General features: G+C 29.9%; 1 protein-coding gene across 1 annotated transcript; it reads right to left on the bottom strand.

The window, feature by feature from the left end:
- Nucleotides 1-7,904: 7,904 nt before the first annotated feature.
- Nucleotides 7,905-10,988, bottom strand: LOC141709019 (putative 2-oxoglutarate-dependent dioxygenase SLC1). The gene is made up of 4 exons (XM_074512900.1): nt 10,373-10,988; nt 10,037-10,284; nt 9,029-9,374; nt 7,905-8,450 (listed from the first exon to the last, which is right to left on the bottom strand). The coding sequence occupies exons 1-4, from the start codon at nt 10,667-10,669 to the stop codon at nt 8,205-8,207; spliced, it is 1,137 nt and encodes a 378-aa protein (XP_074369001.1). The 5' UTR covers nt 10,670-10,988; the 3' UTR covers nt 7,905-8,204.
- Between the last annotated feature and the right edge of the window lie 1,136 nt (nt 10,989-12,124).

Below are 12,124 nucleotides of genomic sequence, written 5' to 3'. Positions count from 1 at the left end.
AAGTTTAGTTTAGTTCCTTCAAACTGGCTGAGTTGACTTAGTTTAGCTTAGTAGGGTGAAGGACAAATTTAGCCTATTTTTATATAAAATTGATAAAAATAATTAATTTCTGAAAAGTTGACCAACTTTGGCCGATGGGATACCCAACTGTTAGTGGAGTATCCAGTTTATATAAGATACCCAACTGGCAGTGGAGTATCCCATATATGAAATACCCAACTACCAGTGGAGTACGTTATACAAATTGAGATACCCAACTGACAGTGGAGTATTCAATCAGCCAAAATTGACCACTTTTTTCAGAATGACTATTTTTGTTAAAATTTTTCAAAAATCGGCTATTTTTGTCATTTTTTCAGCTTCGTAAGAGTACACGGAAGTCGGAGTTGAATCGATTTGAATTTAATCAAATATTCGTGTCAGGTATTTGATGCGAAAAATAAAAGGTATTTACTACTTCCTCCGTCTCAATTTATTTGTCCAATTTGACTTTTACACGTAGTTTAAGGTGTAGTGATCACATAATTTTGTTAATTATTTTTCAATTTTTTTTTGTAAATAAATATTCAAATCTTAAATTTTTATTCAGAAAAAGAAAATTTGAAAAATAATCAACGGAATTATGTGGTCAATGCATTTTAAACTACGTGCAAAAGTCAAACTGGACAAATAAATTGGGACGGAAGGAGTATTTAGTAAGAAAAGAGGCGAAATTATTTTCAAAAAATTAGCTCATTATTCAAATTTTAGATATGTAATCATGTAGGACCGATTTTCGAGTTTTAAAATTTTAAAAATAGACTGCTAGTTAAATAACGGAAAATAATTCATTGGTATTAATATGTGAAACGACGTTATGATTTTGGGGAAGGTACTCGATACTGAAAATGAGTATTCGGAAAATTAATCGAGTTCTCCAATTTTAAAACGTAACCGTGTACAACCGATTTCCGAATTGCTAACCTAATGACAAAAATAGTTAGTCATCGATATTAATCGTAAAAACTACCGTACGACGATTCATCAGAACTAATCAGCTCCAAAATTTCGGTTTCAAAAAAAAACTTTAATCCGGTTTATTTTGAAATTAAAAATAGATTGTGTTGGAAAATATCTATTTTATTATATATTAACGAGCAGAAATGTAGAACATAGTGGACCTGGAGATGGGCTTCTTTCTTTCCCATCTTGCCGGATACAGACGGGCCATAAGGCCTTGAACTGTTATACTTTTAGAACTTTACATCCTTCATGTTTTGGGCTAGGCTTCTAAATGGGCTGGCAGAAAATTGTTGTTGCCCTGGCCCAATTGGCTGTTTCTGTGATTTAGCTTTTTGATTTGAACATGGTATGTAACTAACTCTCTTTGTTTCATAAACATGTCCACTTTCAAAAGGTATTTTTTTATTTAATTATCCAATTCGATTTTTAATATAAATTTATATAAAATTAACTCTACTTCACACATTTCATTTTTTATTTCTAAGATTAATCTTATATTACACATAATTATAGTCAACTAATGTAATCAATTTATTAACACTCACTATTATTAATATGTATTGTATTTTTAAAAGTGACTATATATTTTAAAACGGATGGAGTATAATTTAATTTTTTATCAAATTAGTTTTCATTTTCCTTAATAAATTTCGGGATGAGTTAAAGTCAAACGCAAACCTAAGATCCTGGACATCACTATTATTATAATTATTTTATTATGAATTGATTATTAGTATGAATACAAGTTGAAATAAATTTTTTTATATTATTGTTTAAAAATCGATAATTACACGATACTCTCATATATTAACTTTATATGTAATTTACAAAAATTGTTGTTTTCAATATTCATTCTTTTTACATTTTTAACAGTCTCTAATTGGAAAAATATTTTTTGTTATATGAATTAAAAGTTTTTTCTTTTAAAGGCTGAACCTCTTCTTTGTCAATTGTTTTTATCACTTTATTTGTATTTATTTTTTGAGCTGAGTTGAACATAATTTTAATTAATTTTGACCATTCATCAAGTGATGCTTCATAATCAAAATTGCGAAATTTTTTATGCATTTTAATTGTTATGTTCAATCTTAAATTGTTGTACATATGTTATTTGAGCTAGGTATATTGTTCAATATCTTTAAATTTTGCATATTCTTCTTTTTTTTTACCGTTCCCCACTTATTTACGATAATTAGGTGAACCATCCAGCGTCTCTCCGCCCCGGTTCTCTCATGAAAGTCGACCTTCCTTTTTATATCTATGGTGCTAATCACCCTTTCTATTCTCTATTCCACGGATCAGCAATCTCCTTTTACCATTTAATCTTTTTCACTCTTCCACCTTCTCTTTTATTTTACTATTTTTTCAAGAAAAATCGAATAAACATCCTTTTTAGTGGGATCTAATCATTGTTGGGTCGGATATTATTTGTATCTTGTTATCAAGGTTTCCCAAATTCTTTTGGGTATGAGTATGTTTTGTTTAAAGCATTCGCGTGTTTTGATGTTGGCATCGTTGAAAATGATTTATGTAATTTTTTGGGAGATCTGGATTTTTTTGCTTGAGCCCGTGGTGAATAACACAAGAGCTTAATTTTTACGGCAAAAGATTATTCATAGTTTGGTGACGTTTGTTTATCTGATTTTAGTTGATGTAACTAAAAAAAAATGAATATTGGGCTACATATAACGTTTATGTGAAGGTCAATTGTGATGCTGCTAGTTTCAGGATCGGTGCGAAAACTATTATAATCCTTTTTATTTCAAAGAATTTTATTCTATTTGTTAAGCAATCTGAAAACAAGACGGCTATTTGTTTAGTTCGTTTATTTGTTTTCCAATCAGGTTGTATTATCAGTACAGAGGTTTGTTCCGACTGCCTTCCGGTGTTTTAATAAATACATTCCATTTTGTTTGTAAAAAAAAACTCATTTTTACCCATTGTCGGGTTAACACTAACATTTTACTATAATGATTAATCACGTTTCAATTTCAATCACGTGCTTTTAGATGATATGCAAATTTGAGTGTATTGTTCAACCTTAAAGTTGTATACATATTAAGTAAACTCGATATGTTGTTCAATATTCTCACAGATTGCATATCGTAAAAAAACTCATTTTTAATTAACCACCGTCAATTGGTTGGCCGGTATCAACATTTTGTTGCGAGTAATTAATCACGATTTACTCTCATTCATCTTAAAAATATTGTTTATGTGCAATATAATCTTCACATTCGCATCAAACATTATGTCTTATATCTCTTAATGGACTTCCCGTTTTTTGCCTTTTATATGTCTCAAACACTTTAATTATATCGTCTTGACAAATTATGATAAAATCGCTTATCTTTTCTTGTCAATCTTTTTTATATGTCCCAATTTATCTAAAGGTTAGCAATCGGTATTCGTACTAAATAAAAATATTAGTCAATTGTAAATCTCGAATATCGTACTTGTTTAATGTAAGAAAAATTATTGATAAAAAATGACATGTAAGTGTCAATCGTTGATGGACAAATACTATTGCAATAATATTGTGTCCTTTAATTAATTTTCAATAAAAATCTTAAAAGAATATAACAATAATTTTGTAATCTAGTGTAGATACTGGTTAGAGACAAACTTTAGACGAAACTTGTAAAATATTAATAATCATAGATTTCGTTATCTAATTTAGAATGTTCTAAAATACTAGACGGGTGCCCATATTATAATTACGGAGGCTAATATATATATATATATATATATATATATATATATATAGGTTAAATTTTAAGGAGACCACTTTTTTTGGAGACCTTGGAGACCACTTGTGTTCTCCAAGTTAAATGTTGCATAAAAACATTGCAAAACATATTATTTTGTGAATCATGCTCTACAAATATCTTTATTTTATTCAAAATCTTGAATATCATATATGTACTGCATGTAGAAGATTACAAAAATACTTTATTCTGCAAAACATGTTAAGTTTGCAGAACATTTGTTCAGCTTGCAGAACATACACATTCTACTTATTAAACTTGAATGATCTTCAATAATTTTAATGAATTAGTGATACTCGTGGAACATACTTCACAAAATAATAAATTTTATAGTGTTTTGATTACAGAACATATGTGGTCTCCAATGTCTCCGATTAAAGAGTGGTCTCCATAGAACTTTTCTTATATATATATATATTATGAAAATTGATATTACACTAGTAATCAGTTCGACTCAGTTTTACTGGTTTGTCTGAAACCTAAAATCATAATTGAGCCATTTAATTTAGTTTGATTCTTATATATCCAGTTTTGAATTTAAATCAATTTTATTTTATATGGTTCAATTCACGCCGACTTTTATTCGTTTCATTTGAATTTTAGTTTTAATTTGATTTTTTACTTACTCTAGTGATTGACAGAAATTTGTCAAGTTCAAGTAGTATTTATGAATAGAATTTACGTGTTTATATATTTTTGAATATCGAAATAGTAAATTGTATACTTAAAATATTTTAATTTAATATAGATACACGAACAATATTTTTGAATATTAATATTTACATAAAGCATAAAAGTCTATATAATGTATCCTAATATTCTCTGTCCTAAAACAATTTTTTAGTTGAATTAAGCATAAAAGTCTATATTATGTATGCCCAAATTCTCTTAAAAACTTGTGCAATTTCTACATGCCAGTACATATAAATGTCAAGCCTTAAGTATGAATCGGATCGTTTGTAGCCCTTAGGACAAGTCTATTGAAATTTAAGACAAGATTTTTGTTTTGTGTTTTTTTTTTGAAGAAAGGGTTTTGTTTTGTGTTGATTATTGAAGTTGAGTTGTTTTCTTGTCTCAAGATTCGTTTTAAATGGTACCGCATTTAATTCAAATTTGAAGAAAATAGTAGAAAGACCAAAGACAGGCAAGTCTCGAGTTTGTTTAGTTTGTTCCGTTCTTTAGAGGTCAGCTAATGGTTGGTCAAAAACTAAATCTACGCTCCCATGACCGGCGTTGGTATTTCTTCACCAAACTGCCCTACCAATATTCTAAATCAGAGACCCGCAAGGGTTGGCTCAGTGTTGGCTCAGTTGGTTAAAAAGAAAAAAATTGTCCTCTTGGTCACAGGTTCGAATCCCACGGGAGGAGAATTTATGATTATGCCTCCTGAGTCAGAGCTTGTCGCTTAAATACGGTTTACCTTGGTTCACGTGGTTTGCAGGCTATTGTGTGAGCCCGTAGGGTTTACCCAGTACGCACCCGAAGGGTAGCGGTTGCGGGTTACCTACGAAAAAAAATCAAAAAATCAGAGACGTAAAACTCTTCCTAAGTTATTCAAACTTAGATATTGAAAATGGACACTAACTCCAGTTGGATTGAACTTGAGTCTAACAGTATTCGACTAAATTCGATTACATCCCATTTTAAACACATATATCTACACAAATATAATTATTATGAAAAATATGTATATACAATTAAATTATGAAACATTAAAATTATTTTACTCGTTGCTCTTCTATATATTTACTCAAATTATCTATCCATTTATTTAATGTTTTTAAGAAAATAGAAAACTGAAATTTGGAACACATTTTCTCAGTTTTCAACTGTTTTCTTAGAAATGAAAATTTCAGAAAATTTTAGAAAAATAGAAAAGTGGAAAATTTTTCCACAAGTAAACAACCCCTAAATTTCTTAATTACTTCATTTGTTTCATTCATTTCTATATTTTTTTTTAATATTTCATTCAATTCTAATACATTTCAAAATTTGTCAAAAATAGTAAAATTTCATTATATAAATTTTAATTACGCTCAATTATATCTACTACTTTATTCCACTAAACTAATTTTATACATTAAATAATGATTGATCTTATCATATTTTTTTTCTCATTAACATTTCAATTTTTCTTAATTTTCGTGTACAAATTAAATGTACACATTTATCATGGTTTACAATTTCTAAATTACAAAGTACAAATAATATGAAACTCTAATCAATGTCAAAATGAGTTGATATGAAAACAAGTCAATCTCAAAAACAAAAAGTCAACCATATTTTAATAGGTCAGATTCGTTGCATATGTTAGTCTACCGACAACATGTACGAGAAGAGACAGTGACTAGTTCAAGAAGATTCATACCATACACATTATTATCAATCATTGCTTGAATTAATTTTATTAAAATAAAAGAACACCACCAAAAATAAAATCGAGCTGCATTACATTTTATCGATTTTTTTTATAGAAATGACAATTTTTATAGCAATACTCCAAAAATTTCTATTTTAATAAGAAAAAGTACTTCTTGATGTCAAGTTGTACCAACAAAAAATTTATATTTCAGCAAAAAAATCGAAATTAAAAAATAAACAAAAAACCGAACAGAAGAAAAAATAAAAAAGAATCAAACCGAAAAAACCGAATTAATGGTACTATTTTGATTTCGATTTTTAATAAAAATCGAACCGAAATTAATCGAACAATTATTTTATATTTTTATTTATGTTTGCAGTTTTAATAATATATAATATTATTATAATAACTTGGAATTTAATTTATTTTAATGTTTATGATCTAAACATTTACTTAACATTAGTAATAATAATTTGAGGAATATAACATCAGAAACTAGATAAGATCAATATTGGAATAGTTTTAAATCACAATTAATAGATTTGTGTATTAATCAATTTTGTATAATTCCTTTTGATATATTGTTATTATTTATTTTTTGTGAGCATTTGTTGTTATTGTATATATTTCTAATATATTATTTATGATAATATAATTTATAAATAAACAGACAACTTTATGAAATAAATTTAGTTTGTTCACGAATTTTAAAATTACTATTTTTGAGTATTTAATACAGTTTTATTATTGACAATGATGTTATTTATTTTAATTAATACATTTTCAGTACAATATTTGTACAAGTAAAACGTATAAAAAACAAATAAAAACAAAAACCGTAAAAACCGTTTTAAACGATTTGATAGCGATTAATCTAACTATTATATTAAAGACGAAATATTAAAATTTTGGTTGTTGGTAACATGTCATTCTTTTATATTTAAAATAGGACACTTAATATTATATTTAAAACAAGACACCTAAAATTACTCGCCTAACAATTCTATTATATTTAAAATAGGATAGTTATATTTTGACACTTAATATTATACTTAAAATAAGACACCTAAAATTACTCGCCTATCAATTCTATTATATTTAAAATAAGACACTTATATTATGACACTTAATATTATATTTAAAATAAAACACCTAAAATTAATCGACTATCAATTCTATTATATTTAAAATAAGATACTTATATTATATTCCTATCTACACTAATATATTAAAGACGAAACATTAAAAGTTTGGTTGTCGGTCATTGTTGACCGTTAGATTTATTCTTAAAAATTAGTATTATTTAAGAGATATAAGGTTCGAATCCTATCAGCAACATATTAAAATTATAAAAAAAATAGTATTTTTTAAGAGATATAATCAAAATTAGAATTTACAATATATAATGATAAAAATAACTGTGTATCACACGAATCATATATACTAGTAATAATTAATCAATATGTATGATAAGTATTGGTTTGATAACGGTTAACGGACTAATTACGAGACTTAAAGTTTCCAAATTTAACTTTTAATCAGTTTTCAATAACAAAATTAAGAGTATTTTTATAAATACATGAAATTTATTCTATTTTACAAAAACGTCATCCATCTTTTATATACAAAATACTAATCACTTCAGATAATTTCCTATAATTTTTAATTTTAAATACATATTTATGTAAAGTCGTACACTTTTAAAATATACAAATAAATGAATCAAGATCTTAAATGGGAGGAATGATGTAATAAACAAATTTATATTTTTATACAAAATATGCAATAATAAACTAATAATAAACTTTCATAAAATATATATTCTCTCCTTCCCAAAATGTTTTTCCTATTTTGACTTGTCATTGATTATTAATTTACGTATAATTTATAAGATCAAACATGACTAGTGATTTTGTTGGATTCGTAAATTTTTATATTTAAAAACAGAAAACGTTTTTAGGGACGGAGCGAGCTGCCTACAAAAGTCAACAAAAAACAAGAATCATTCCCTTCTTTTCTTCCCGCACTTCTGTTTCCTACACACTAGACTTGCATTATCGGCTTATCTTCAATCAAGTCAATTTCCTAGACTCCAGGAAATTCTTTTTCTTGGCATCACATAATTCGAGATAGTTCTGAAAATCAGAGAAATTTGTGTCCATGTATTGTCTTGGATTCTTCTCGTCAATGAGCTTCGGCCATGGCCGAACTGTGCTTTCGAAAGGAAGACTATGCAATGAAGCTATTGATATCCGAGATTTCGAAGAGTTGGCGAGGACTCTGTGTAATACACTCTTGTATCTTCCATTGCTGAATATCTGTCATCAAAAAAGCACCAATGATTCACATTTAGTATATTTTCGATGAATTTTATACGTATATGATCCTGTTAAGTCCAGTCCGAGTCTAAACTAGAGATCGATGTTCTATATCCAATGTCATGTATTAAGGTATCAACTATTAAGAAACTAAGGGGTTTGTTCCGGAGTTTTTTAACGGGAAGGAAGGAAGTGATTAAGAGGTAAATTACTTCCGTCCCATTTTGGACCAAAAGTTTTGAAGTGAAAGATTGTCAAATTTGCATTCATTAACACTTACTTGCTTTCGTCCCTTTTAAAAATTCGGGAGCACGATTAAGGAGGGAAATGAAACTACTTTACTTACCCTCAACGTGCTTTCCTTCCTTTTCAAAACTCGGAAACAAGGGGTAAGGGACTATTTGAACCACGGGATTACAATCTCGTTAACGGGAATGGTAAGGAGGTTCTGATACGTTTTTGTACTGAAATATCATTCTCATTCACGTTAACTGGGCTAAAATCTCATAATCTGAAGGTCGCCTAAACGTATCACTAAGCAAAAACAACTTTGTAACTTGGTAGAACATGGCATTTACCTCAAGGTGATCTCCAACGTTAACCACGAAAGAATTAGGAACCGGTTGAACTGTGTGCCATCGATTTCGGGACATAATCTGGAGACCTGCAACTTCATCTTGGAGGACAAGTGTGACGAATCCGTAGTCGGAGTGAGGAGGCATTCCGAATGTCAGCTCGGGCTGCGGGCATGGCGGATAGCAGTTAAGAACCATTAGGTGACTTCCATCTTCAAATTCTTTCAAAATTTCTTCCGTTTCTCGCGTCTTTTTCTCGGTCGTTGTCATCTCAAGGCTCTCTAGGATGGCTTCTACTAACTTAAGGAACACCATTTTGGATTCATTTGCGTAAGTAACTCCTTTGTTCCTGTTATAGTAATAAAGAATGTGGTGATTAAAATGTTATTAACTCTAAGTGACTCATTTACACGTATGAGGCAGGTACTTAATTAGTAACGCAAACTAATTAGTCAATTCTGATGTTATTGCACTTAGACCCGGCAATTTTGGACACAACATGTCTTACACGACGCGAAACGACACGAAAATTTGGTGTTTGTGTTTGCCTTTTGAGTACACGACACGAAAATATACGAACACGAAAGTACACGGGCTCAAAATATGTCGGTTTTGTGTTTAACATTCAAGTACACGAAACACAAAAATACACGAAACGAAAGTATACGACAAGAACGAATTGCCAAGTCTAATTTGTACTAACATATACCTAAGAGATTGATTGTAAAATTTTTGACAGATAGATCTTCCACGGGAAATTAATGCGAATGTAGGAGGTCAGGTCACTCTATAGACACTTAATTTTTCAATTTTAGGGTTCCGCCTAGTTGCGGAATTAAATGATTTGCCAAACAATTGATTGTTGTGGACCAGCACCCCACATAAAAACCCTACTAAACTAAATTATCTGAATAATGATGCATGCTAATTACAATTATGGATGATGCATGCATGTCTAATACTCTAATCAAACTCAACATACTTAAGCAAAATACTATAATGAGTAGTTACCTAAAGTCCAATGGAGAAGAAGGCCAGTGAGGTAAGACATCAGGTAGAGGATGACAAACAAGTTTGAGAAAGTCTCTCCAGCAAAAGACACCGTCTTTTGTCTGGTTAAAACTTGTTCCGTACCGAACCGGAGACCGCATATTAATCGACATGAACTTCTCGAGCTCCTCGAATGGGAGCTCGAAAAACCTTCGTCCCACATCCATCATATCGCAAACAACATCACTTGATATACCATGATTCACTAGCTGCAATGGAGACAGAATTAGCACATCAATTCAAGTTCTGAAATGTGCATGCATCAGCATCTTTCTTTAGCAAAGTATCATAATGTACCTGAAAAAATCCATGATTTTCGCAAGCAGAGTTGAGAGACTCGAGGACGCGAGACCGATTAGGACCATGTAGTTCTGCGAAATCAATAATTGGCAACTTCAGATTAAGCTCACCGGTACTATAACTATCTTCTTCGTTAATGACATCGGGCCGATCCGAAACCGGTAAAATATACTTGTGCGGAACTTCCGTAATGCCAGTTCCGCACAAGTGCTTGACGCCTTTAAAGTAGAAACCATCCTCATTATCACTTTCACGCCCATTCTTCTTTTTCGACATTTCAGCTGCTGCTGTCATTACTACTTCCTCCGTCTCAAATCTTCTGTTCTGTTCGACTTTTTGCTGTGAAAATGACAAAAGAGAAGGATTTGAGCTTCGAGGGACTGTGTAAAGTTGAAAATATAAATGTTTGAATATGTGGGGGTACGTATCTTTTATTGTACACACAAAATTGAGTATAGTAAATGAATCGGTTACTCTAAAAATTACTCAACCCAATCTATATTCTAACAAGTACGTACAGATCGAACTGGGATGTAATATTGTATATGAGATTGTGGAAGATGGGTGCATGTATTTATAGGTAATAGGAGGGGCCACGTAATACCGGGACACTACAGCCTTTGAATCGGCCAATACCATCCAATGGTTTCAACACATATAACTGAACAGTTGACGAAAGATTTTTTTATATACACAGAGAGAGATACAGAGAGATGTAGATGCAGATATATGACTAATTATCGCGGTAGGGACGAAAGACATGGTACTCGTCAATGTCCTGATTCTTCCGTGTGCTAACATGGATGACGACTTTGCTCGGACTCGGCAATTTGATACACGCAGGGCTGTAAATTGATCTGAATTATTTGATATTGCAGCTTATATCTAACTCGAAAGTATGATATATGTCTCGTGTCCGTTTTATAAATGATTTTAAGTCTAGAGAAAAGTTAAGCCCGAATGAAATATGATCCCGGATATGTGTATATATATACTCCGCTCAAATTAGGTCTCGTATTATTTTTTATCAAATGATCTTGCCCAAATATTCAAATTTGATCAATGACATATATTTTATTCGACCCCATATATAGATTAAATTTTTAGCCCCTTAATTTTAATTTCCTACAAAATATGACTTATTAACCGTGAAAATATTATATATATTTGTAAGTTTTAATTCGTAATTATTATTGATATTTTTTTTATAATATTATATTTATTTTATATTGAATGATAATCATCTGAATAGGTGAAATAAAAATGATATTTAATGTTAGTGGATCATATTTGACTCGTATCCGGTGGATCATAAACTACGCGATTAGTAAATGAAAATACGATATCGAATCATTTCGATTTAGATTCGGATCATATACTCGAGATCAGTTTCTATCTGAATAATACAATTTCAGACTCAAATATGGACGCACTAAAAATAAAATGATACGATACTTGAAAATAGGGGTGTTCAATTATGTCCGGATCATTTTACAGTCCTAAATACACAACATAAATATTTGAATTTATATTTTCAGTACATGTTATAACAGTACATTGTTAGATGTTGAGTGCGGTAAAATATAACACATAAGAGGGTGAATGTGTTTCTTTGGATTTTAATTATCTTTGAAAGTATTTGGCTTAAATTGAACAAAGCAGATGTGAATTTGTAGAGATAAATTATTTGACACTAAACACACAAAACAAGATATCAAAAACTCACTTGATTGTATTAATCAAATTTGT

The sequence above is a fragment of the Apium graveolens genome, chromosome 2 (genome assembly GCF_009905375.1).
Source record: "Apium graveolens cultivar Ventura chromosome 2, ASM990537v1, whole genome shotgun sequence".
NCBI classification, from domain to species: Eukaryota; Viridiplantae; Streptophyta; class Magnoliopsida; order Apiales; family Apiaceae; genus Apium; species Apium graveolens.
The sequence above is the reverse complement of the archived record's forward strand: the minus strand, read 5'-3'. Positions and strand labels throughout refer to the sequence as shown.